This window comes from Cynocephalus volans, chromosome 8 (genome assembly GCF_027409185.1).
Source record: "Cynocephalus volans isolate mCynVol1 chromosome 8, mCynVol1.pri, whole genome shotgun sequence".
NCBI classification, from domain to species: Eukaryota; Metazoa; Chordata; class Mammalia; order Dermoptera; family Cynocephalidae; genus Cynocephalus; species Cynocephalus volans.
This window is the reverse complement of record NC_084467.1, coordinates 139,797,259-139,825,194: the sequence shown is the minus strand read 5'-3', so window position 1 is coordinate 139,825,194 and position 27,936 is coordinate 139,797,259. Positions and strand designations below refer to the sequence as shown.

At 36.5% G+C, this 27,936-nt stretch overlaps 3 protein-coding genes across 3 annotated transcripts; 2 read left to right on the top strand and 1 right to left on the bottom strand.

Moving 5' to 3' along the window:
- The first annotated feature begins 538 nt into the window (after positions 1-538).
- On the top strand, positions 539-27,936 carry LOC134384404 (testicular spindle-associated protein SHCBP1L-like). Its single transcript, XM_063105925.1, has 7 exons — positions 539-543; positions 2,766-2,954; positions 8,151-8,256; positions 23,635-23,788; positions 24,984-25,234; positions 26,085-26,207; positions 27,685-27,936. The coding sequence occupies exons 1-7, from the start codon at positions 539-541 to the stop codon at positions 27,934-27,936; spliced, it is 1,080 nt and encodes a 359-aa protein (XP_062961995.1).
- Positions 9,518-11,882, top strand: LOC134383309 (protein NipSnap homolog 2-like). Its single transcript, XM_063104216.1, has 2 exons — positions 9,518-9,570; positions 11,357-11,882. Exons 1-2 carry the CDS (start codon positions 9,518-9,520, stop codon positions 11,880-11,882), a joined length of 579 nt encoding a protein of 192 aa, XP_062960286.1.
- LOC134383442 (polyadenylate-binding protein 1-like) lies at positions 19,873-22,266 on the bottom strand. Its single transcript, XM_063104491.1, has one exon. It carries the CDS (start codon positions 22,249-22,251, stop codon positions 20,341-20,343), a length of 1,911 nt encoding a protein of 636 aa, XP_062960561.1. The 5' UTR covers positions 22,252-22,266; the 3' UTR covers positions 19,873-20,340.

The window sequence follows — 27,936 nt, the reverse complement described above, 5'->3', positions numbered from 1 at the left end:
GGAGGAGTAGATATTTTCCTTTTTTGGTTTATGTTCATTTGTAAGGTTTACTTTTTTTGCAATAAATAATGAGTTTTATCATTTTAAAATGAATAATTATAAGCAGTGAAGGAGTAAATGGTGTATTAGTGTCATTGGTTTCTGTCTATAATTTTGTGTTTCTATCTGGGTGTTCTTTTCAGTTAGGAAACGCTGAGGGGTCATTAGGTTGTTTGTCTCATTGTTAGGCTGACGTCCTTATTGACTGTCATTGTGTCATGTGAATGCTCACTTCCCCATGTCTGTTTTTCCATCAGTGTCATCGGGAGAGTATCTTCTCACTGAAATATTAAGAAATGTTAAGTGAACAGGGATATTAATTAGATTAATTCATTCCTATTTGAGAAGTGCAAAACTTCTTCCAGAAGTCCTGGAAGAGTCAACCTGCTAGGAGCTGGCTGGGTAGCCAAGTAGTTAGAGCACAGTATTATAACACCAAAGTCAAGTGTTCCGATCCCGTACTGATCAGCTGCTTAAATAAAAGAGTCAGAGAGTCAACATGCCGTATGCAAATGGCAGGCTTTCCTGTGTTCTAGGCTGTCACTCCACCTGTGTGCACCACTGATCTGGGCTCAACGTTTGTCAGGAAGGAAGGGAACGTAGTCACAGAAAAAAAATTTTTTTTATAAAAATGAAATATTTAAATACCACTTCATCATTTTCTTCTTTAATTCATGATATTTGGTTTTGTAAAAGAAAGAAGAAATGATGATTGCTTATGTGTGGGCCCTCAAAAAATAAATGTCCATTGATTTCATTTTTACTTACGTTTTCAATTAATCCCAGAATCCAGATTAATTTCTTCTAGCTTTCTGGAAGGGAATGAAATTTATGTTTATAATTTTATGTAATCTGAACTAAAGATTTGGAGAGTATTGAGTTATTTCTATGATTTTAATGGTTTTGTGTCATCTACTCTATTTTTATTTATTTATTTATTTATTTTAAAGGTGACCGGTAAGGAGATCTTAACCCTTGACTTGGTCTTGTCAGCACCACACTCTCCCAAGTGAGCCACGGGCCGGCCCTGTGTCATCTACTTTAGGTGTAGATAATTGAATATTATAGTTCCAAATGCCTTAATGTCTGCATTAGTGAAACAGTGATGTACACAGTAGTGAAAACAGTTATTAACACATTTATTTTCCTTCTGTTTGTACTTCAGTTCCAAAAGTTCAGCATTAAATTGGCTTTAGTTGTATTTATGCCTCGATCACAGTTCTGCTCCTTGGTATGAGACCGAGACGGGAAAGTGAGACACACCTGTGAAAGCCCAGCCTAAGTCTCACATAGAGGGATAAGAACTTTTAGTTTAGTTATAGTTTTTAAATTAAATAAACAATTTGTTTGAAGTATAATTGGATAATGATAATTTTAAAATTTGCTAAAAGATTTTTCTAGCTGTAAGATTTTTGGTCAGTTAGGTCTTTAGCTACGACGAGGTGTTGTGTTTCTGTCCATAGAACATGCGCGGGTTAACTCGTGGTCCCTGTCATCTTTTCCAGCCATCCTCAGCGAATGTGCCTGGGCTGTGGGGTGGGTGGCTGCTGATGAGGCCGCTATTCTTCTGCACCGGACACAGCCCAGCATGTGCCCGGTTCAGGAGTGTCTGTAGAGTCTTCTTTGAATAAAAAGCACAGAATAATAATCGCACTCCAAATATGTTATCCTCTTTACCTTTCAGCCGGTTGCCTCTTCCCTGGAGTAAGACGCTGCCCCTAACCTAAGACAACACACTTGTGTTATCAGTAACGTGTCTAGAGGGAGCTGTACACACACAAGGACTCTGTCTCTTTCACCCTGGGATCCGGGCCCTTGTTTCACCCAAAGTGAACTCTGCAGGTGACCTGTAGAGACATCAGAGGAAGTCACCTTCACGGTGGTTTTCCTTATCAAGTTTTTTCCTTTATTTTTCAGAGATGTAACTTTTCTACCCTACTGTTTCTCTATCTTCAAACACTCTCCTCATTGTAATTTGAGAAACAAAAGGATTTTTTTTATATTCAATGTTCTTTTCTCTTCATTTTTTGGTTGCTTTTTTGAAACTTAATTGATTATACATATTTGTGGGGGACAGAGTTGACTATCAATATTTGTGTATAATATGTGATGGCCAAATCAGGATAATTAGCTTATTCATCATTACAATACATAAACAAAAGCATAATTTTAAGGGGATATTTTGGTACTCATGTTGAAACCCTGGAGATCTTTGTAAAATTAAATTTATGCATTTATCTTTTCCAAACCCAGGCACTTCCTTCCATCAGATGGATTTCCAGCCTACTGGCAGGCAGTTATTTCCTAAACTATTAGTATGGTAGATCTTGTGGCCTCTGATTTGAGCAAATCCAGAACTGGAAACCACATATCCCACTGTGTACAGATTGCTTTGAAGTTATTTCAGGATTCACGAAAGCGTCTTCTACATGTCTTTTTCTGCCCTGTATGGGTTTTTCCAAAGGTTAGGTTTCTTCTTTTTTTTTTTTTTGGTACCTTATCAGTCTCCCCTCACCACTCAATCACCACTTAATAAGTGTGGTCAGCTTGTTTTAAGGTGCTTAAAATTCATTGATGTTTCCAGGAACTTTTGGATAAATTGACCACCTGTTGGCCACCTGCTCAAGTTTTCCCAGGGTCTGCCCGGGACAGGCTTCTGTGCCCAGGGCTTGTTTTTAGTGCCCACAGCCAGTTGGGTGCAGTGATTATCCATTTCTCATTCTCAGTGCAATCGCTTCAATCCGGAGGGCCTGGCTTGACCAATGCACAGAGGACTTCCGAGAACCCCCTCACTTCCCGTGCTTACAGAAGCTGCTGGATTACCTCAAACGGATGATGCCAGGCTCTGACCCAGAGCGAAGAGCACAAAACCTTCTTGAGCAGTTTCAGAAGCAAGAAGTGGAAACTGACAGTGAGTACTGAGTTTGCTCACAGGGAAAAGCTAGATTCTGATTTCCAGCCTCCATGTGGAGGAAAGCTCTCCCTGTACTGGTTGACTAGGAAAGCTTGGGGCCCTCAGAAGACAAGCTGCTGGAGGATTGACATGGGCGTAAAATTCTCAAGGTTATTGACGTGCTAATTACAGAGCCTTACAGCTTTAGAGCAGAGAGGGGGTTTTTCAAGACCACCTAGTCTGCTCCCCATTTTATAGATGAGAAAACAGTGGAAACTGTGGCTCCGAGAAGTTAAGTAATTTCCTAGGGTTTCTTCTGTTACCAAGAAGAAGAGGGTATTTTTAAGATGTCAGTTTGGCCCAAATTGATCGATAGGTTCAGTGCAACCCCAGTGAAAATCCTAGCAAACTATTTTGTAGATATTGACAAACTGTTTCTAAAATTCATATGGAAAGTCAAAAAACCTAGAATAGCCGACAAAGAGGGAGGACTCATACTACTACCCAATTTTAAGCCTTTCTGTAAAGCCATAGTAATCAAGAAAGTGTGGTCTTGGTAAAGAATAGATACACAGATGAATGGAACAGAATAGAATGTTCATATATAGTCCAGAATAGAGAGTCCACACAAATAGTTGACGATCTTTGACAAAGGCACAAAGGAAATTCAATGGAGAAATTATATTCTTTTCAGCAAATAGTGCTGGAATAACTGAACATCCATATTAAAAAGCATGAATGTAGACCTTTCACAAAAATTAACTTGAAGTGGTCCATAGACCTAAACATAAAACTGAAAACTTTAAGACTTGTGGAATAAAATATAAGAGGAAACCTAGGTGACCTTGGGTTTGGCAATGAGTTTTTAGATACAACCACAACTGTGTCATCCATGAGAGAAAAAATTAGTTGAACTTTATTGAAATTAGACCTGCTCTGCAAAACACACTTACCAGAATCAAAAGACAAGCCACGGATTGGGAGAAAATACTTGCAAGACACATATCATATAAAAGTCTTATATCTGAAATATATAAAGGTCTCTTGAAACTCAAGCATAAGATGACAACACAATTAAAAATGGGCAAAAGACTTGAACAGACATTACACCAAAGAAGATACATGGGTAGCAAATATGCATATAAAAAGACACTCAACCATTTTTCATTAGGGAATTGCAAATTAAAACATGGAGATACGACTACATACCTATTAGAATGGCTGAAATCCAAAAACTGATAAGACGAGTTCTGGTGAGGATATGGAGCAACAGGAACTCTCACTCATTGTTGGTTGAAATGCAAAATGGGTACCACCTCTTTGAAAGGCTGTTTGGCAGTTTCTTATAAAGCTAAACATAATTTAGCCATAGCACCCAGCAATTGCACTCCTAGTTGGTATTTACCTAACCTGAAAACTTATATTCACATAAAAACCTGCACAGACATAAAAAGGATCATAAAGGAATACTATGAACAATTCATGCCAACACATTAGGGAACCTAGATAAAACAGGCAAATGCCTAGAAAGATAAAATCTATCAAAACCAATTCAAGCAGAACATAAATTCTGAACGGATCTATAACAAGTAAGTTCATTGAATTAGCAAATGGAAAACTACCCACAAAGAAAAGCCAAGAACCAGATGTCTTCACGGATAAATTCTAATGAAAGTTTAAAGAAGAATTAACACTAGTTCTTCAAAAACTCTTCCAAAAAATAGAAGGAAACACTGTCCCAACTCATTCTATGAGTCTGATATTACTCTGATACCAAAACCAAGAACATCACAAGAAAACTATAGACTAATAAATGAATTTAGATGCAAAATTCTCAACAAAATACTAACAAACTGAGTCTGTTCACATACAAAAAGGACAAAACACTATGACCAAGTGGGATTTATCCCAGGAATGCAAAGTTGTTTGCATCATATCGAAGAGATACCTGTACTCCCATGTTTATTGCAGTACCATTTACAATAGCCAAAAGTTGGAACCAGCCTAAATGCCCATCGGATGAGCGAATAAGGAAAATGTGGTATATCTACACAATAGAATATTACTCTGCTGTAAAAAAAAGAATGAAATACTACCATTTGCAGCAACATGGATGGACTCAGAGAAAATTATACTGAGTGATTATAAGCCAGGCACAGAAAGAGAAATACCACATGTTCTCACTTATATGTGGGAGCTAATAGAAATAAATAAATAAGTATACAAACAAGGTGGGGGGGGGGACACACAACAATCACAATAATTCCTTGAATTTGTTAAGATAAGTGAACAGATATGATGTTGATGGGGTGGTGGGTAAAGGGGAGAGAGAGTGGGGGAAAAGGAATTGGTAAAGGGACATGAAAATCAGCTATAGTGCATATTGATAAATTAAAATGAAAAAATGAAAATCAATCAATATAATACGATATTAATAGAATTTTTAAAAGTCACGTGATCATCTCAATAGACACAGTAGAAGCATTTGACAATTCAATACCCTTTCATGATAAAAACTTTGAAGAAACTTGTTATATAAGGGATTTTCCTCAACCTGTTTAAAGTCATCTATGAAAAATCCACAACTTCACACTTTGTGGTGAAAGAACGGATGTTTTCCCCCTACAATCAGGAATTAGACAAGAATGTTCCCTCTTGCCATTTATATTCAAATTGTACTGGAGGTTCTAGCTAGAGCAGTAAGGCGAGAGAAAGAAAAGGCCTCCAGATTGAAAAGGAAAAAGTAAGATTATCTCTACACAGATGACATGATCTTGTATATTAAAAATCCTATAATGAAATGCTACTCAGCAATATAGAGAAACAAACTGCTAATACACACGGTAACATGGATGGATCTCAAAAATAGGCTGAGTGAAAAAAGCCAGACCCAAGAGTGTATAGTATATTATTCCACTTTATTTATTTGTTTATTTCTTTTTGGTAGCTGGCTGGTAGACAAGTCCCATTATTCCACTTTAAAATTCCATTTAAAAATTCCAAGAAAGGAGTGGAACAACAGGAACTCTCATTCATTGCTGGTGAAAATGCAAAAGGGTACAGTCACTTTGGAAGACAGGTTGGAAGTTTCTTACTAAACTAAGCATACCCTTACCATACGATCCAGCAATCAAATTCCTTGGTATTTACCCACATGAATTGAAAACGTGTGTCCATACAAAACCCCTGCACACTGATGTTTATAACAGCTTTATTCATAATTGCCAAAACTTGGAATCAACCAAGATGTCCCTCAGTAGGTGAATGTGTAAATAAACTGGTATGTCCAGACAATGAAATGTTATTCAGCACTAAAAAAAAAAAAAAAAAAAAAAAAAAGACCTAGCAAGCCATGAAAAGACATGAAAGAAACTTAAATGCATATTACTAAATGAACAAATTTAATCTGAAAAGGCTACATAAACTGTATGGCTCCAATTATATGATATTCTGGAAAAGACAAAACTATGAAAGCAGTAAAAAGATCGGTGGTTGCCAAGGATTAGGGGAGAGGGAGGGATGAATCGTCAGATCACAGAGGATTTTTAGGGCAGTGAAACTACTCTGTGTGATACTATAATGGTGGCTACATGTCATTATATATTTGTCTAACCCCCAAGAATGGACTGTGCCAAGAGTCAACCCTAATGTAAACTAAGGACTTTGGGTGATAATGATGTGTCAGGGTAGGGTCACCAATTGTAACAAATGTACCACTCTGGTACTGGGGGTCAATAGTGGGGAAGGTTGCGTGTGTATAGGAACAACGGGTGTATGGGAATTCTATGTAACTTTTGCTCAATTTTGCTGTGAATCTAAAACTGCCCTAAAAAATAAAATCTGTTTTTAAAAATTTCAAGAAAGGGAAATCTATAATGACAGAAAGCAGATCAGTGTTTACCTGGGAGTGTGTGTAAAGGATGGCTGCAATGATGCATACAGAAACTTATCAGTATGATGGAAAGGTTCTATATCTTGATTATTGTGATTTTGAGTTAAATGGGTATAAACCTTTGTGAAACCTCATGGAACAGTTAACTTAAAATGAGTATATTTGATGTAAATTATACCTTAATAAATTTAATTTTAAAAAACTCACTTATATACCTTCGATTTAAAACTAACATAGCATGATAAATTGCTATGGTTTCCTCAATATTTAGGATGCTTTACTCTTGGAGTAGCTGGTAATTTGGTACATGATGAAAAAATGCATGAGCAGTTCTTTATCTCTCAAGATCAAAACCACTTGCTTAAATGGGTATAAAAATGCTGAGTGACTTGATTTTTAAATGTCTGAGAAAACTTTGGGAGACACTGCTAATATGTTGAAATTCAAATTTTAATAATTTGCACAGAAAATTCTTAGAAACAATTCCCTGAAATATTATGCTTTACTAAAATATTTGATAACTGAGATATAAGCTCAAAAATACTGGCACTTAAAGCTGCATCCCCTTAGATTAAAGCAATAATCAAACTGTAGAGAACCCAAAAAATGATACCTAAGGAGATTGTTGGTAAATCTATACCTACTGGCAAAGGATTGTTGTCCCTTTTGGCTGATAGTAATTATGAAAGACAATAGTTAGAGTGAAATTTTTTCTCTGACTTTGCTTTGGAGACACTTAAATGATTAAGAAACGGGAAACAGGAAATATAAAGAAAAGCAGAAAGAAGAGAAAGAATGGAATTAATTAGAAATGCTGAGCAGCAAACAATATGAAAACAACTAAGAGAAGCTGTAATAGTTCTGCAGCGAGGCTAACAGCCAGCTCCTCTATGGAAACCATACCCTTTGAAACAAAACAATCTGTGAATTGAACAAAGTATCAAAGATTAGGTATGTCCCAAAACATTTTTATGCCTCAGTATCACAGACATCACCATCTCTGTTTTGTGTGAGTCTACAACTCAGTGGATTATGAAAGTATAATCAGGAAAATTTTCTACAGGAAGGTTGAGGTGGCTGAGGCAAAGGTTGTAGTAGGTTGTGTACAGATTTCCAGGTACAATCCATTACAATAACAAGATTTTAGAGTTTAAAGGTAAAAAGATCTTAATCATTACATCACTCTCAAGTTGCTCATTACTCTCAAGGAGCTTATAATTAATGAAACGTTTCTTAAAGATGCTTGGTACCAAGTTTTTATTTACTGGGTAGAAATAGAGTATTTTTCATGTTGATTTAATCACAAATAAATATTTTTAACTATAGAGTTCATGGACCTTTCTTTCCAAGAATTCTGAGGCGTAGGAAAGGAAAAAGAGACTTTGGAAAGACTATAACACATATTGTAGCAAAAGTGATGACTACTGAAATGGTAAGTATACTTTATTCTTATTTGTTCATTTAAGTTTTAGCTGCACATATTCAGAAAAGAAGTTCTTGTCTGATTCATTAATGCCTTATTTTCCCCATTACATCCAGCTCAGCAATTGGCATATAATAGGTACTAAATAAATTAACGTTGACTACAATTTACTGAGTACTAAGCTTGTTGCCAGGTACTATGCTCGTTGCTATTGGGAGGCTGAGACACAGATGTAAAAAAAGATTGCATTCAGGGGAGATACAGCATTGAACGATACCCACAGTCTTGCTTCTTCATACATTCAGCCAATTTTGGAGATGTGGACAAGTAAGCAGACAATTACAATCAAAGGACAAAATGATAAATGCTATGATAAGGGTATGTATAAGGAGCACATAGAATGGCGATATAAGACAGAATTAGGAATTCTGGCAATGCTAGCTAGAAGAAATAACTCAGCCTAAACCTGAAGGATGAATATCAATTTAGCCAGCCCAAGAGCAAAAAGTGTTCTAAGCCAAGGAGTAAATATTTCTATTTCACTGGACCTCTCAGTAGCATTTCACAGCTCTCTCCTTGAAATATTGTCTTCCTTTGTTTTTTACTATACTGGTTTTTATCCTCTCTAGGTGCTTTTTTCCTCATACCCTCTAAAGTATGGGTACTTGTCTTTTTACTGCTCTATATTATCCCTAAGTGATTAATCTTCTCCCATAACTTCATTTATATATATTTGTAATCCAAAATGTACATCCACAGCCCAGACTTTTTGTTCTAAGCCCCAAGCCTACATGGCCGACTGCCTATTGCTCATCACCACTTGATTGTCTTGCAAGTACTTCAACTCAGATGTCTGCAATTAAATTCATGATCATATTCATTGACTTGCTTATATTCTGTAGTTCTCTGTTTCAGTAAATGGCACAACCATCTACCCGTTGCTAATTACAGTTTTCTGGGAGTGTTTTTCCTCCTAGCCTTCATCACCTTCGTACACTCACTTTTCTCCCTTACTTTAACCCCACATCCTTGTGTAAGCCGTATTGTTTCTTCCACCTGCTGAGCCACTGCTCTTCAGGTCTGAATTTAAATGTTATTTCCACAGAAAAAGGCTTTCTAAACCTCTCAGAACACATTAGACAGCTATATACAATTACAGCACCCTGCACTTTTCCTTACTGGCACTTCCGCATATCATGACTATATATAGTACTTTTTGTGGCTATCTATTGACTGTCTCTGTCGCTCAAATATGAGCTTCTTACGAGCAATGACTGTGTATTTACCACTCCTGGAATCACCTAGCATGATGCTTGGCACATGGTGGGTGCCCATCAGTTTTTGTTGAATCAGTAAATGAGTGTATATGTGACAAGAGAGTATGGTGCATATGAGGAACTGAAAGAAGTCCACCAAAGCTGGGCTTTAAAACCTAAGAGGACAGTGGTGAGAGATAAATCTGGCTTATTAGACTGCTATCCTACCCATTTTTACCATTTTCACTAAAATTTAATTTCCTTTTAATTGCTTATTGGATTAGACCATTCGATAATGTTAATTATTCTACCAATATCTTTGTAAACATCTTTTAAAACATCTTTGTAAAAAGTAAGGTATAGGTTTTGCTTTTATCCCAGCCTTATGTTGTCATTTTCACTTTACTTCTCACTTTTGCTTTCATATCTGTTCTGGCTTCATTTTCTTCACTTTCCTATTGGACAGTGAGAAATTTATTTTATTTTTATCCAGCACTTTGCTATCCTGTCTTCATTTGTGTAATTATCCCTGAACTTTAGAGGTCAGGTAAATGAGAGGAGGACTACAGAGGAGCCGGCATCATCAGCTTCTATTTTATTTAGATCTTTGGTTTTAAATTTATCTTTGAGGTTGACAAATTGGTTTGATAGTCATCATAGCTATGCACATAGCCTTTAACAATTTCCTCAGCTTGGAAGATACTTTACTCAGAATTCTTGCTCTATACTCTCCCTGTAGTAAGTTTTACCCATGCCCATCATCTTTACAAAGTGGTGTGTGGAAAGACATGGACTTTGTAGTAAGATAGCTCCAATGTTCAAATACCCTACCTGAGATCATTTATAACTATGCAGTCTTGGGCAAGCTGCATAACCTCTCTGAACCTCAATTTCCTTATTTGCAGAGTGCTTTAAAGAGAGAGAGAAAAAAATTGTGTACTGGCCTGGTTGAGAGCATAGGCTTTAAGACCAAACTGCCTGGATTCCTGGCCTTGCCACTTACTAGTTATATGATTTTCAAGTAGTTACAAGGGATCTTCAAAAAGTTCATGGAAATATTCACATTATCTTTCATTTTATTTTTTTACAAACTTTTTGAAGTACACTCATATTTAACCCATCTGTGCTTTCGTCCTCAAATGTAAAATGAAGATAATAATACTGTTCCATATTTACAGAGTTGTTGTAAAGATTAAAAACGTACGTATTTGTAATATGCTTAGAATAATGATGTAGTGGACTGAATTATGTCCCCCAAAATTCCTTGAAGCTTGAATTGTGTCCCCCAAGTTTTATGTATTAGAAACTTAGCCCCCACTGTGACTATTAAGAGAGTGGGAAATCCTATTATGGTAGTTGAAAGGTGGAGCCTTGAAGAGGTGATTGGATTGCAGGACCACAGTGTAGTGAATGGATTAAAAATGGTGGTCAGGGTAATGGTTCTGAGCGCTTTCAAAGAAGAGAGTTTGACTTCCGCTCTGTCTGCTCTCTGTGCTTCCACCTCATTGTAATGTGAGACCCCTGGGTCAGTGTCGCCAACACCAGATGGACTTTGGACTTCCCAGCCTCAGAAACTGTAAGCAATAGGACCGGGACTGCCAAGGTAGGGGGACCGAATCTCCCCAACCTGCCCCGGGTCCGGCGGGAGCAGCCCCGAGTCAAGGAAAGGACGGCGGCCGCTCAGCCTAGGCTTGCGTGCCACGAGCAGCCCGGGTGACCAAAGCCACATAATGTCAATAGTTCGTTCATCCGTCCATGCCAAATGGATCGTGGGGAGAGTGTTTGGGACAGCAATGCAAAAAACTGCTAAAGTGAGAGTGACCAGGCTTGTTCTGGATCCCTATTTATTAAAGGAGATTGGCATCCTCCAATAACAGACCTCGAGAAGACAGCTGGTTAAAATCCTTATTTGTCCGGAAAGTTGATCCAAGAAAGGATGCTCACTCTAATCTCCTAGCCAAAAAGGAAACAAGCAGTCTGTACAAATTACAGTTTCACAATGTTAAACCGGAATGCCTAGAAGCATACAACAAAATTTGTCAAGAGGTGTTGCCAAAGATTCATGAAGATAAACATTACCCTTGTTCTTTGGTGGGAACTTGGAACACGTGGTATGGCGAGCAGGATCAAGCTGTTCACCTCTGGAGATATGAAGGTGGCTATCCAGCCCTCACGGAAGTCATGAATAAACTCAGAAAAAATCAGGAGTTTGTGGAATTTCGTAAGGCAAGAAGCGACATGCTTCTTTCTAGGAAGAATCAGCTGCTATTGGAATTCAGTTTCTGGAATGAGCCTGTCCCACGGTCAGGACCTAACATATATGAACTCAGGTCTTACCAACTTCGACCAGGAACCATGATTGAATGGGGCAATTACTGAACTCGAGAGAATAATATGATGGATCCTCCTTCCATATCCATTACTCACCTTCAATAATTATCAACACATGGCCAATCTTATTTAGATCTAACTCCCTTGTAGTGGATTGAATTATGTCCCCCTAAAATTCACTGAAGCTTGAATTGTGTCCCCCAGGTTTTAGGTATTAGAAACTTAGCACCCACTGTGACTATTAAGAGGATGGAAAATCCTATTATGGTAATTGAAAGGTGGAGCCTTGAAGAGCTGGTTGGATTGCAGGACCATGCAGTAGTGAATGGGTTAATAATGGTGGTCAGGAGTGTGATTCTGAGGGCTTTAAAAGAAGAGGAGAGTCTGTCTCTGTCTCTGCTCTCTGCTTCCACCATCTTGCAATGTGAGGGGTCACTGTCTCCGCCACCAGATGTATTCCTTGGACTTTGGACTTCCCAGCCTCAGAAATTGTAAGCAATAATTTTTTTTTTTTTTTCTTAAAAATTACCCAGTTCCAAGTATTTTGTTATAAGCAACAGAAACGGACTAATACATCCCCCAACCAAGATTATTTGGAATAATCCTTGACAATACACTGTTTCATCCATAAATATTTCAGTATATATCTGTAAAAGATAAGGACTCTCTTAAAAAAAAAAAAAAAGCCACCAGTAATTCATGAGGTTATTTTATATACTTCTTAAATGTTATCTTTTCTGAAATGTTGCTTTTGTTCCATAAACAGAGCACCTCAGTATTATGGTTGCTTCTTTTCCTTCTTAGTTTGAGTAGCAGAATACCAATTTTTCCCCAAATTGATCTGTATGTTCAACACAATCCCTATCAAAATTTCAGCACTCATTGGTAATGCAAAGGACCCAAAATAGCCAAAACAACATCGAAAAAGATAAACGGAGTTGGAGGACTGACTACAAAGCTAGAGTAGTCAAAATAGTATAGTCCTGGCATAAGGATAGGCATACGGATCAGTGGAGTGGAATTAAAAGTGTAGAAATCAGCTCTTACATTTATAAGCAATTGATTTTTGAAAATGTGCCAAGAATTCAGTGGGGAAAGGATAGTCTTTTCAAAAAAGGATCCTGGGACTACTGGATATCCTTGCAAGAAGATTAATTTGTACCCCTACCTCATATTATATATAAAAATTAACTCAAAATAATCATAGACATAAATGTAAGAGGTAAAATATAAAACTTTTAGAAGAAAACATAGGAGAAAATGTTTGTGACCTTAGGTTAGGCAAAGAGGTTTTACATATAGCACAAAAGTATGATCCACAGAAGAAAATAAAATTGATGAATTAAAATTCATCAAAATTAAAAAACTCCTTCAAAGGACATCATTTTAAAAATTTAAATGGTAACTCATAGACTTAGAGAAAATATTTGCAAATCATATATCTGATAAGCAACTTGTATCCAGAATATATAAAGAATTCTTACAGCTTAAGAATACAAACAACCCAATTAAAAAATGGGCAAAGGACTTGAATAGACAGTTCTACAAAGAAGATACACAAATGGCTGACAAGCATATGAAAAAATGCTCAACCTCTCTAATCATAAGAGAAATGCAAATCAAAACCTCAGTAAGATAATGCCTCACACCCGTTAGGATGGCCACTATCAAAAGAGCAGATCAAGGATGCAGAAAAATTAGAACCTTTGCACACTGCTGTTGGGAATATGAAATGGTGCAGCCGTTATAGAAAACTGTGGAGGCTCCTCGAAAAAATTAAAAATGGAATTACAGTACGATCCAGCAGCCCCACTTTTGAGTATAATATCCAAAAGAATTCAAAGCAGGATTCTGAAAAGATGTTTGCACACCCATGTTCATCACAGCGTTGTTCACAGTAGCCAAGAGGTGGAAGCACCCAAATGTGCATTGGCAAATGAATGAATAAGTACATAGACTATTATGCATCCTTAAAAAAGAAAGAAGTTCTAGCCTGCTGGGGTGGAACCTGGTACAAAAAAAATTTTTTTTAAATAATAAAAAAAAATTTTTTTAAAGAAGTTCTGTTGCATGCTGCAACATGGATGAACCTTGAAGACATCGTGCTAAGTAAAATAAACCAGTCAGAAAAGGACAGCACATGATTCCACTCATATGAGGTATCCAACACAGTCAAAATCATAGAAATAGAAAATGGAAAGATGGTTGTCAGGGGCTAGGCGGGGGGTGGGGGAGAGGCAGTTGGTGTTTAATGGGTATACAGTTTCAGTTTTGCAAAATAAAAAAGTTCTGGAGATCTGTTACACAATAATGTGAATATACTTGATGCTACTGAACTGTACACTTAAAAATGGTTGACAGTTAATTTAATGTTATTGTTTTTACCACAATAAAAAATGAGTAAATAAAATTTTTTTAAATTAAAAAAAAAAAAAAAAAAAAAGAAACTGTAAGCAATAAATTTTGTTTTCTTTATAAATCACCCAGTTCCAAGTATTTTGTTATAGGCAATGGAAACAAACGAATACAAATGCCCTGAACATAGTAAATGCTCAATTAAGAGTTGACCACCTGTTCCAGTTCCTGAACTAAAGTTAAACATTAGTAATTCTCCCAGATTTAGAGAAACAGCGGTGTCTCCACTGTTGATCACAGGCCTCTCTGCGGCTCCTTCTTTCAGTCTAGAGGCAGTATAGTATGGTGGTGAAGAACACAGACTTGGAAACCTGGGTTTGACTCACAGTTTTGCTTCTTAAGATTTGTATGAGATTAAATAAATTACATGGTTTCTCTTATTTCCTCATCTGAAAAAGAGTAATGAAGTCTATACCATAGGGTGTTAGGCTTAAGTAAAATAATTTACATAAATCTTTTAGCAAAATGCCTAGCACTTACAAACATATCAATTGCTATTGTGATTTCTATTACGCTATTCATGTCCAAATAATGTAGCCATTATTGTCAGATTTTTCCTCTAGTGCTACAAAAGGTAATAACCATGTCTGAAAATATACCCAGTACAAAGAATTCAATTTATTTCCTTCCAGTCATATTACTCTGATAGGGACACTTATCCTTCCTAGTGCCTTAAACTGGAGCCTGTTCAGATATAACAAGTTAGTAGAAGTTTAATGTGCTGTTAGGTTTGGTTGGCTAAAATTTATTGAGGACTTTTGCATTAAGATTTTTGCATTAGGTAGTCATAAGAAACATTAGTCTATAGTTTTCTTCCAGTGTCTTTGTCTAGCTTTATTATCAGAGAATGCTGGCCTCAGAGAATGAGTTAGAAAGTGTTCTCTCATATTTTTTGGAAGAATTTGAGAAGAATTGGTGTTAATGGCTCTTTAAATGTTTGGTAGAGTTTACCAATTGAGCTGTCTGGTCCTGTACTTTGTTGGGAGGTGTTTGATTACTGATGTAATCTCTTTACTTGTTATTTGTCTGTTCAGATTTCCTATTTCTTCTTGAATCCATTGGAGTAATTTGTGTGTTTTTAGGAATTTGTATACCTAATCCTTATTGGTGTGAGATCAGCGTATTTGCTGGTGTGCAATTGTTCATAGTATACTCTTACAATCATTTTTATTTCTTTAAAGTCAGTAGTAATGTCCGTACTTTTATTTCTGATTTTAGTTATTTGTACCTTCTTTTTGTTTGTCTGTTTTTTTGTCTTTTTCGTGACCGGCACTCAGCCAGTGAGTGCACCGGCCAGTCGTATACAGGATCCGAACCTGAGGCAGGAGTGTCGCCGCCGCGCTCCCAGCGCCGCGCGCCACGGGCTCGGCCCTGTACCTTCTTTTTTTAGTTTAGCTTGTTTTGTACATTTTGTTGATCTTTTCAAAGAACCAACTTTTGATTTCATTAGTTCTATTGTTTTTCTATTCTCTATTTTATTGATGCCTTCTGTAATCTTTATTATTTCCTTTCTTTTGCTGGCTTTGGGTTTAGTTTGCTCTTCTTTTTCCAATCCTCAAGATGTAAAGTTGGGTTGTTGATTAGAGATCTTTCTTTTTTAATGTATTTACCGCTATAAATTTTCCACTCAGCTCTGCTTCTGCTGCATCCCATAAGTTTGGATACGTTGTGTCTTTACTTTCATTCATCTCAAAGTATTTTCTAATTTTCCTTGTGTTTTCATCTTTGATTAATTGGTTGTTTAAGAGTATGTTGTTTAATTTCTACATATTCCTGAATTTTCCAGTTTTCTTGTTGTTACTGATTTCTACTTTATTTTAACCATGGTCAGAGATGATCTATGTATTGAGACTTGTTTTGTGACCCAACATATGGTGTATCCTGTGGTATGTTCCATGTGCATTTCAGAAAAATGTGTATTCTTTTGTGTTGGGTGTGAGTCTGCATGTGTGTTAAGTCTAGTTTGATTATAGTTTTCTGTTTTCTTATTGATCTAGACGTTGTAGTTATTATTGAAAGTGTGGTATAGAAGTCCTCAACTATTATTGTGGATTGTCTACTTCTCCCTTCAATTCTGTCAATGTTTACTTCATATATTTTGGGGCCTTCTTCATATATTTTGGGACTGTCTTCTTGATAAATTAATTCTTTTGTCAATCTATTATGTCCTTCTTTGTCTCTAACAACAATTTTTGATTGAAGTTTATTTTGTCTAATATTAATATAGCCATCTCAGCTCTCTTTTGATTACCATTTGTGTGGAATATCTTTTTCTATCATTGCACTATTAACCTATATGTGTGTTTGGATCTAAAGTGAATCTCTTGTAACATCATATAGCTAAATTATTTCTCTTTATCCTTTCTATCAGTCTCTATTTTTAAATTGGTGATCTTGATTCATTTACATTTAGACTGATTACTGATAAGGGGAAGTACTTCTGCCATTTTGCTATTTGTTTTCTACAATATCATTTTTTTGTTATTCAACTCCTTCAATACTGTCTTCTTTTGTGTTTAATGATTTTTTTTTCCGGTGTACCATTTTGATTTGTTCCTCATTTCCTTTTGTGTATATTATTTAGTTATATTCTTGTTGGTTACCATGGGGATTATAATTCACATTCTAAATTTATGATAATCTAGTTTGAATTGATACCAACTTAGTTTCAATAGCATATAAAAACTCTGCTCCTGTACAGCTCTGTCTCCCCTTTATGTTGTTATTGTCACAAATACATCTTCATACATTGTCTGCCCATTAATATGTATTTATAATTATTGTTTTATGCATTGTTCTGTTAAATCATACAGTAAACTAAAAGAGGAGTTACAAACCAAGAATACAACAATACTGTCTTTATATTCACCCATGTAGCTACCTTTATCAGAATTCTTTATTTCTTTATATGGCTTTGAGTTGCTGTCTATTATTCATTTCATTTCAGTCTGAAGGACTCCCTTACAAGAAATGCTTTTCTGGGAATGTCAGTTTCTTCTTCATTTTTAAAGGATTGTTTTGCTGGATTTCTAGTTCTTGGTTGACAATTCCCCCCCCACCCAGCACTTTATATCATCTCACTGCTTTCTGGCTTCCATGGTGTCTGATGGCAAATCAGCTATTAATATTATTAAGGCTTCCTCATATGTAATGAATTGCTTTTCTCTTGCTGCTTTTAAGATTCTTTGTCTTTGGCTTACTTTAATTGAGATGTATCTTGGTGTGTTATTTATTTGTGTTTATTCTACTTAGAGCCCATTGAGCTTCTTGAATGTGTAGATTCATGCCTTTCACAAAATTTGGGAAGATTTTAGTCATTATTTTTTCAAATATTCTTTCTGTCCCTTTTTCTCTTTCCTCTCCTTCTGAGACTCCCATAATATTCATATATATACTGGTATGCTTGATAGTGTTCCACTGGTCCCTTTGTCTCTGCTCATGCTTTTATGCCCTTTTCTTTCTGTTCCTCAGGCTGGATAATTTCTAATGTCATCCTACTATCAAGATTGCTGATTCTTTCTTTAGCCAGCTAAACTCTGCTGCTGAACCTGTACAGTAAAATTTTCATTTTATCTACTGTATTTTTCAGCTACAGAATTTCTGTTTGATTCTTTTTTATCTCTTTAATTATATTCTCTATTTGTTCATACATTGTTCTCTTGGTTTCCTCTAGTTCTTTGTCCATGGTTGCCTTTAGCTCTTTGAGCATATTTAGGACATCGATTTAACATTTTGTCTGGCAAGTCCAAAGTCTTCTCTGGGCTTGTTCAATGATAGTTTCTGACAATTTCTTTTTTTTTTTTTTTCTCCCTTTGAATAGTATAGGTCACAGTTTCCCGTTTTTTAAAAATATCTTGTAATTTTTTATTGAGATCTGGACATTTTGGATATTAAAATGTGTGGAAATCAAATAGTACTCTTGTCAGGGTTTGTATTGGTTGTGGGAGACTAAATTTGTTTGTTTGTTAATGACTTTTTCAAACTACTTTTGCAAAGGCTGTATTCCTTTTTTGCATGACAAGTTAAGTCTCTGTCATGTTATCTCTGTTATATTATCTCAGAGTGACCTGATAGAGATTTTCCTAAATGCCTGCAGGTAAAAATAAAAAAAAGCTCTCTTAGTCTTTTCAGACTGGCTGAGCTGAGGCACTCTAAAGCTTAGCCAGGTTGCCTAAAAGTCTGCTTTGGCTTTTGCCTCCTGCTTGTGCAGGGCCCAAAGATCAGCCACAGGTTCAAGCCTATGGTCCTCTCAGATCTCTTGTGAGCATTTGACCAGCCCTGGGCATGTGCATTTCACTACAGATTCCCCTGTATAGGAAGTAGTCCTTTCAAGCCCTTATTCCTTCAAGAATATTCCTTCCCAGTCTCTTCCTTTGAGGGCTTTTGCTTGCCTCTTTCTCTGTCCCTTTTCCCAGGCGACTAAAGGAAGTATATGTCTTTAAATGTTCTCATCGGATGCTGCCTACAAAGCTGGTCCAGCCTGAGGGAGTGAAACAAAGGTCAGTTTCTTTGTGTCGGTTCTTCAGGGAACTGTCAGTATGCACAACCACAGTATTTAGAGAAAAAGATCCGTGTTGCACCCCACCTTATCCTCTGCAAGCACCAGCAAGCCACACCAAGAGTGCAGGCTGCCATCCCCACTGCTGCTGCTGAGATAGGAAGTGGAGGATGGTAGGCAGGTAAGAAAAAAATGCCACAGTGCTTTCTTACTGACTTTTAGCAGCCTCTTCATTAAGCACTCCCTTCTTTGCTGTGTTTGATTAGATCCTAGAGTTCTAAAGAGTTGAATCTGTCAGTGTTTGCAAAGTTAACATTTGCTTCAGTGGAAGCAATTCTTGGAGCTCTCTTTACCATTTCTGTGACCTCACCTCTTTCTTATATCTTTAACCTCTCCTCTTTATTCTTGAATACATGAGACATATTCAATTCTATTTTAAGTAACAAAACAATATGTGCCTTAAACACCACACCTCTATATCTTCCCTTGCAGAGCAAAACTACTTGAAATATTTATCTGCACTTATCTCCTTTTCTTTCACATTCATGTGTCTGCTCACTGTGATCTAGCTTCTGCCTCTAGAATACCCCTGAAAATGCTGTTGTGGTCCAGTGGGCCTTCCTGGGGCCAAATGCGGTAGGCACAATGGAGCATCACCATTTTATGTAATATTTTGAGACAAATAATACATTGAGACATATTCAGTAGGTTTGCTGATTTAGGAAAGATTAGAAGTTTCACATATATCGGGAAAAAAATGTTCAGTCTCGCATATCAAAGGAATGTAAATGGAAACAAGGCACGGTGAAGATTTTTTGTTTATCAAAGTGGCAAATTTTTTAAAAACAATTTTAATGCTTTGTATTGATGAGTTTGCAGCAAATGAACATTCTCAAACCAATTTTTAATTGATTAAACTTTTCTGGAGAGCAATTTGGCAATGTGTATCCAAGAGGCTTAAAATGTTTATACCTTTTGATTCAGTAATTCCCTGTCTATTAATTTATCCTAAAGAAATAACTAGAAGCATGCATAAAGATTTATTTTTTGTAGTATTTTCATAATATTGAAAAATTGTAAACAATCTAAATAAGAGTAAGAAAATCATGATATAAATTCTTTTTTTTTTTCACTGTTTAAGGAATTTTTATTAAAGCAAGAATTTTATAATCCAAATTATGTTTCCTTGCTCAGTTATCAATCCTGTTACCTCAAACAGAACTGACATTCTGAGCTATTCCACAGTAAAGAATTACAAAATTAAAGAAAGGAATGCTTTAAATTTTTGTACTTTGCTGAAAATTCTTTTTCTTAGGGTCTATAAAACATTAATTTGTTTTTATATTTTACTATTTTTTTGTGTGTTTTTTGTTGTTTTTAAATCAATAAGTAATCTAGGACTAGCATTATGTTTGCTAGACCTGGCATTTGCTCGGTACATAAGGTTCAAAGTTTCCTTTCCTTTTTTTTTTTTTTTTTTTTAATTTATTTTATATTTTGCAATGTTTTTTTTCCATAATATTTAAGTTTTTCAATGTTTAGATATTTTTCTTCGGTGAAGCACAAGTTTCTTTTCGTGGTCCCTGATCAATTTTAAACAGTTGGAACACCAGTGGCACTGTTAACTGCTTTCTGGGCAGCCTCTTTAGCTTGGTGTGCTTGTAGTACAGCTACAGCTTCATCAACCTTAGAACGGAGAGATTCTGGAGACTCAAGCATATGAAGCAGTTCTGAATTATCAATTTCCAACAACATGCCAGTGATTTTACCAGCAAGAGTAGGGTGCATGGCTTGAATAAGAGGAAAGAGCCGTTCACCCAACATTTGCTTTTGCTCTTGAGGAGGGGCAGATGCCAACATGGAAGCAGTCAAAGGTTCCTGACCTTGTACATGAACAGCAGGCTGTTGCATGGTAACTTGTGGCTGTGCATTAAGATGTTGTTGAGGATTGCGAACTCCCGCAGCATATTTGTACTGTGGAACGGTGCGAACAGCAGGAGTAGCTGCAGCAGCAGCAGCTGCAGGACGTGGACCCAGTGTCTGTGTTGATGTGTTAGCAACACGCTGTGTCGACATGACTCGTGGAACCTGTGAAGAAGCTGGTCTCATAGTACTAAATGGTGGTCTAGGAGCGGCTGGGCGGATAGCACCGGGCATATTTTGGAATGGATGAGGTCTGGCACCCTGAGCAGTCCAGCGAGGACTTGGTCTTAGTTGAGCAATTTGGCTAGGAGGATAGTATGCAGCACAGTTCTGAGTCTGTGGGATAGCTGCCATGAAGTAACCTGAAGGAGGTGCTGGCTGGTAGGGGTTGATCACAGGGTTGGGCACAGCTCGTACACTTGCCATTCTCTGCATATACTGGTTAGTGAGGTGAGCCTGGCGTTCTTCTTTGCGCTGAGCTAAAGCTACATACAATGGCTTGGTGGCCACAATTCTACCATTCATTTCTGTAACTGCTTTAGTGGCTTCTTCTGGGGAGGAGAAACATACAAAACCAAACCCTTTGCTGCGACCACCCTCCATCATAACCTTTGCACTAGTGATTGTACCAAATGGAGAAAACTCTTTCCGGAGACGTTCATCATCAATACCATCATCAAGATTTTTCACATAAAGATTAACACCCTGGTATCTGGTGATCCTATCTTGCTTCATCTGTTCAAATTTGCGCTTAAGTTCCGTCTGCCGTTCCACTTTTTTCTGAGCTTGACCAACGTAAATTTGTTTTCCATTGAGCTCCTTTCCATTCATTTCATCCACAGCTTTCTGTGCATCTTCATGCCTTTCAAAGCTTACAAATCCAAATCCTTTGGATTTTCCACTTTCATCAGTCATTACTTTCACACTTAAGGCAGGTCCAAACTTGCCAAAGAGATCCTTAAGGCGCTCATCATCCATATCTTCTCCGAAATTCTTGATGTAAACATTGGTGAACTCTTTTGCCCTAGCTCCAAGTTCAGCTTCTCGTTCCTTACGAGACTTAAATCGTCCAACAAATACTTTGCGATCATTTAGAAGCATCCCATTCATTTTTTCAATAGCTCTTTCAGCTGCTTCCTGTGTCTCAAAATGTACAAATCCATAGCCTTTGGAACCATTTTCATCACAAACCACCTTACATGAAAGGATGTTACCAAAAGCAGAAAATGTATCATACAGTGCTTTATTATCAATGGATTTGTCCAAATTTTTAATGAATATGTTGCCTACTCCACTTTTGCGAAGTGATGGATCGCGCTGAGACCACATGATGCGAACTGGCTTGCCCTTTATAACATCAAAATTCATGGTGTCCAAAGCACGCTCCGCGTCCGCCGGCTGCTGGAAGTTCACATACGCGTAGCCCAAGGAGCGGCGGGTGATCATGTCCCTGCAGACCCGGATGGAGAGGATGGGCCCGGCCGGGCTGAACTTCTCGTAGAGCATCGCCTCGGTCACGTCGGGGTGTAGGTCCCCCACGTAGAGCGAGGCCATGGGGTAGCTTGGGGCGCTGGGGTTCATCTCGGCACGGCTGCCCGCAGGGCCACAGGCCGCGACGGCCGCAAGACGGGGTCGATCGCTGCCGCTGGTTGCCGGCTGCCGGCTGGGAGCGAGGGTGGCGGTGTCGGGTCCGGGCAGCGGGAAGGCCGCGGTCTCTTGGTTCCTTCTTGGAGCTGCTGCGGGGCCGCGGGCGGGCGGGTCGGTCTCGGCTGCTTCACCGGGTTATTTTATAAAAGAGGAAAAAAAAAAAAAAAAGTCTCCGGCGGGGGAGACGCGGATTTTTTGTAAAATTTTTTTGGGTTTTTTAAAAGATTTTTTAAGATTTTTTTTGGATTTTTTTAATAATAAATGTGTGTTCCGAGCCCGGAGCACACACTCCGCACCCTCAGCACTAACCGCCGGGGAGAAGGGGATGATATAAATTCTGAGACATCTGTATAATTATGTAATCACTAAAAATTGGGCTTCGAAAAAATACTTAAAGACATGGGGAAATGTAATATAATGTAATTAAAAAATAAGAATTCAAAACTATATCCAGTTTATGATATGATATATTGGTATATGAATAAATGAATATATGTGTGGGAAAAGTAATAGAAGGAAATGTCTATGTAAACAAAGGTTTTATTTAAGTAAAAGTTTACAATTTTTCCTTTCTTGTTAAACTTGCTTTCATTCTGTATGTTTTTAAATAACAAACAAGCACCACTTTTATAATAAGAAAAAAGATTTATGAATGATAATTCCCTTTCCATTGGAATAACAGAATAATAGGCTTTTTTTTCAGAATATATTTTTAGTTTCCAAATTTAGACCTGAAGCTCTTCACTCTTCAGGCCACTGATAGTGAAATTGTCTCATCTTTTCTACTCCCAGTGCAGATTCTTGGTACTTTTTATTTTTAGCTCCAGAATCTTTAATATATAATATTTTATTGATTTACAAAATTGGTGTGTCAGTTTGAGTGAAAGAAAACAAATAGTGCATAGGAACAAGCGTGAGATCTGGTGTCATACAGATGTGGACCTAAAGTTCGGCTGCATCACTCCTCACTGTGTCCTTGGGCGACTCTTTTATCCCCGTGAGCTTCAATTTCCTTAGGTTTCTAGCAGGGATAAATGATGACTTATCTCGAAGAACCGCTGTGAGGCTTAGTAGGTAATATGTAAAGTTCAAAGTATGATTTCTGGCAAATGGCTCATACCTAGTATTTAATAACTATACAATTATTAGTGATTGTAAAGAAAATTTCATTTCATCATTTCCTGAGTTGATGGACTGATACGTTAAGCGTTTAATGAACAAATACCGTATAGGAAAGGCTTTGGGGAAAAGCACTGATTAAAATGATATGTTTCAGTTTAACTACTGTAGAAGGTGCACTGTTTTATGTCTTCTTAGGTGAAGGACTTATCGTCAGACACACTTCTCCAACAGCATGATGATTTGGATTTGGCTTTGGATAGCTGTTATAGTGGAGATACAGCAGTTATTTTTCCAGGAGAATATCAAGCTGCAAATCTGGCTTTATTGACTGATGACATCATTATAAAGGGTTAGCAGGGCATTCTTTGTAGGTTTTTACAGCAATGTATATTGGACTAATTTTGTATTATAAACATGCTTAATGGAATTATTGGAAATTCGAAGAGTTTATATTTCATGAGAATCCTTATGTGCTTTTTACCTATTCCGTAAGATGTGTTTATATTTTCTATTGGCTCCATCTACATTTTTACCAAAACGACTTTTTTCTTATCTATTTCTTTCTTTCTTTCTTTCTTTTTTTTGTGTGTGTGTATCGTTTTTCGTGACCGGCACTCAGCCAGTGAGTGCACTGGTCATTCCTATATAGGATCCGAACCCGCGGCGGGAGCGTCGCCATGGGCTCGGCCCTTTCTTATCTATTTCCACTGTTCTTTATATCACTTTAGTAAGAAAACCCAGATGTAAGGTTATATTAACAGCATCTCCTCAAAAGGACTAATTTACTTGCTAACTTAGAAAAGCAGCATTTAGTAAATTTCTTTTATGATCTTAACATATTTAGTAACTCTAATTCTACCCTTTTAACTTTGAAGTAAGGATATTCCCATTGTCTAGCGAAAAGAGCAGTTGACTTAAACCTTACCTATCTATTGGAAAATCAAGCAAAATGTTCACTATATTTTGATTATTTTAATAAGTAGTATTTTGCTGAGCTATATGGGTAATAAGGATCATATAAGCAATTTCAAAAATCTGTAGCCTTCTTTGAGAATCCAACCTCTCATTTTTGGGTGTGTTGTTAAGTTTAAATAATTGCTTTGACTACTATAGAGCAAAATTAGGGGTATGATTACTTAATCTAAGTTAATTCAAAAGTCTCTGCCAGTCTTTTCTAGTTATAGTAATTAATTACAGTTTTGAAACTAGGTTAGGCTATGGTATACTTTTTGTATCTTAGACATTTTGTACATGACTGCTGACTGTAAGATTTGGGGAAATATACAGCAGAATGAGTATGTTGAATAAATACCAAAGGTACATTTAGATTGATTATAAACCCACATTTTTCCATCATGGCATCAAAATATAGACAAAAAATTACATTACAGTTAAGCATCTACTTAGTTAACAATGGGATAAGTATGTAACTTGTTTAAAATATTTGAAAAGAAAACAGTAAGAGCAAGCATTATTGAATGAATAAAGGCCTTTAAACCTGGGGATTACTGACTTAATTATGTATTTTTGTCTCTATGAATCAGGAATTGGAAAGAGAGAGGAAATTATGATTACTTCTGAACCTTCTCATGACAGTTTTGTTATGTCCAGAGCTGACAATGTAAAACTAATGCATCTGTCTTTGATACAGCAAGGGACGGTTGAAGATATCGTGGTAGTGGAATCTGGTCACACGACTCTAGAAAACTGTATATTAAAATGTGAAGGAACAGGAGTGTGTGTTCTCACAGGGGCCGCTTTGACAATTACAGACAGTGAAATAACTGGTGCCCAGGTATTTCATTCTATAAAAAGTACAGCTTTATACTGTAAGTGATCTTAATATGCAAAGCGTAACAATTTCTCCATCTTTGAAAGGAATTATAATAAAACTTGGAAACTGGTAGAAATCAACAAAACGAGGATAAGTACAGCATGTCATAGTACACTTAGGAAAAGAGAACTGCCTAAGTCCAAAGTAAGGAATCATTACCTTTAAGTGTGATTTTCAAAACATCCAGAAATTAGTGGCTAGAAAACAAATCATGAGCCAGTTACTTGAAGGCTTATTTAAGAAGAAATAAGGACTTACAAGCTCTCAGACATTGCTGTAAATATTGTGCTTAGTTCTGACAGCTTTTGAATAATCAGGACATAGAAAACTTGAGTCTTCAGATAACATTCACCTAGATCATTAAAGTACCAGAGAATTGAATGAGAAAAAGGTGTAAAGGAAGAAGAAAAACAAGAGGATCTTTTAAAGAATGACTTTTTCATTTCCACTTAAAATGAGGAAATACACGTTAGCAGCACTGTGGAGGATTTACAGTAGGTACAAATTTTTATTACTGAAACAATTGCTTATAGAGGTTTTGGACTCCCTTCTAAAGAATTTGAGTGGGAGAATAAGGTAACGAACTATATGACCTCAACCTTCCTTCTAGGCCAAATGATTCTGTAACAGAGATTTAGTTTTCAACATTTGTAAACATTCTCTCTGCAATAAATTGTTGCATTTATTATCACATATATTCACGTAACTTAGTGTTTAGATTGCTAATATAGAATTACAGTTTTCAAGTGTAAAGAAAATTTTGGAGGATTTGTGTGTTTTGTAGATTGTTTTATTTGCTTTTAATTGACAGGGTGCTGGTGTTGAACTATATCCTGGGAGCACAGCCATTTTGGAAAGGAATGAAATTCATCACTATAATAATCTCAAAACCAGTGATAGTTCGAAAAGCACTTTAGGTGGAGTTAACATGAAGGTATTCTCTTTTCTTAATGTAGAATCATTGTAAGACTAGTAATTTGATAGTAAAATGTTAGTTTTAGTCTTAAAATTTAGTCTAAATGCTATCATTGACTTGGAAAATAGTATAAGTAATAATTAAAATATGGTTAAATGATGTCTGATGGGAAACAAGTTTAGCCTTATAATTTAATAATTTCAATTTAAACTTCTAGCAAATAACTTTGCACATGAGAAAGTAGATAGGTTTTGCTCTTTTAAAAATATTTTAGATTTTTCATCATCAGATCTATAATACATTTTGGAAAGTAAAGCAAATTAAGAGAATAATAATATATAAAGAAACACTTCAAGTATTACCTTCAAAGTTGTGTAAAATGATTTAAGCTAACCAACTAAAACATTAATAGCAATAATTTATAGGTAAAATGTCTTCCCATTTTTTTTTTTTTTTTGCTTCTGTAAATCCTTTCTAGGTCCCTCTAGGCTTGTATAGTTAATACGTTTTACGTTTATGATGTTTTCCCCTAGAACTCTACATTCTAACCAAATGAGCTAACTAGACAGCCGTTGAACTTTACATTCTAATTCTTTGTTTTATGAATGTACATTTTGTCTCCTCAAATAGATTATAAATGACTTAAGGGCAGGAATTGTATTTTATACTCAAAGTGTGAGCCATGGACCGGCAGCATTGGCATCACATGGTAGCTTGTTAGAAATGCAGAATCTTGAGCCTTACCTAACATCTAGAGTTAGAATCTGATTTTTACCAAGATCCACAGGTGATTGATATGTACATTAAGTTCGATAAGCATAGTTTATAAAATCTGACAAGGTCTGGCACCTGCCTTCTCCAAACTCATCTCCTTCCACTCCTCTTCACATGTATTGAAGCCACACTGGCTTTCTCTGTGTTCCCAGAAATTATTAACCTTATTCTGGCTATTACCTTTACTTGAAACACTTCCTGTAGATATTAAGGTGCAGACCTCATTATTTATTTCTGAACATAATTGTCCTTCTTCAAAGAAGCCGTTACTATGAAGGACACTTCACTGTGAAGAACACGCTAAACTGAGTGGTGGCTCCTCCCTACCCACTCCTGCTATCGCATTGCCCTATTTTATTTTCTCCGTATCACATATTATTATCTGAAGTTATTTATTTTCAGGTTTATCATGTTATACTAGAGGTCAGCTTCATGGAATGTATCTCTATCCAGAATCAGTTTTGTTTTGTTTTTTAATCAATAACTGATAAAAATAAATTGAAAACCTCATTTAATATTTTCTCATTAAACATTTTTGTAGTTAATATTACATTAATCAGTGCCAGAAAAATAGCACTTGTTCAAAGTTGAGAGTCTCAGATGTTTTAAAGAAACCTGTAAACTCATGAATAAGTTATAGAGTAATTTTTACATGTTCATTAGTTCATATTTTTTTTAATAAGAATTATTGAAAAACTAATTTCCTCAAATAATTTAACAGGTTCTCCCAGCACCCAAACTGAAGATGACTAACAATCATATTCACAACAACAATGGCTATGGAGTAAGCATTCTTCAACCAACTGAGCAATTTTTTATTGTAGCAGAAGAAGCTCTCAACAAAGGGGCTGCTTCAGGAGATAAAAAAGATGATCAAATGCTTTCCAAAGTAATGCAAAACCTCAATCTGGAAATGAATAATAATAAGATAGAAGCAAATGTAAAGGGGGATATCAGAATAGTCACAAGTTAA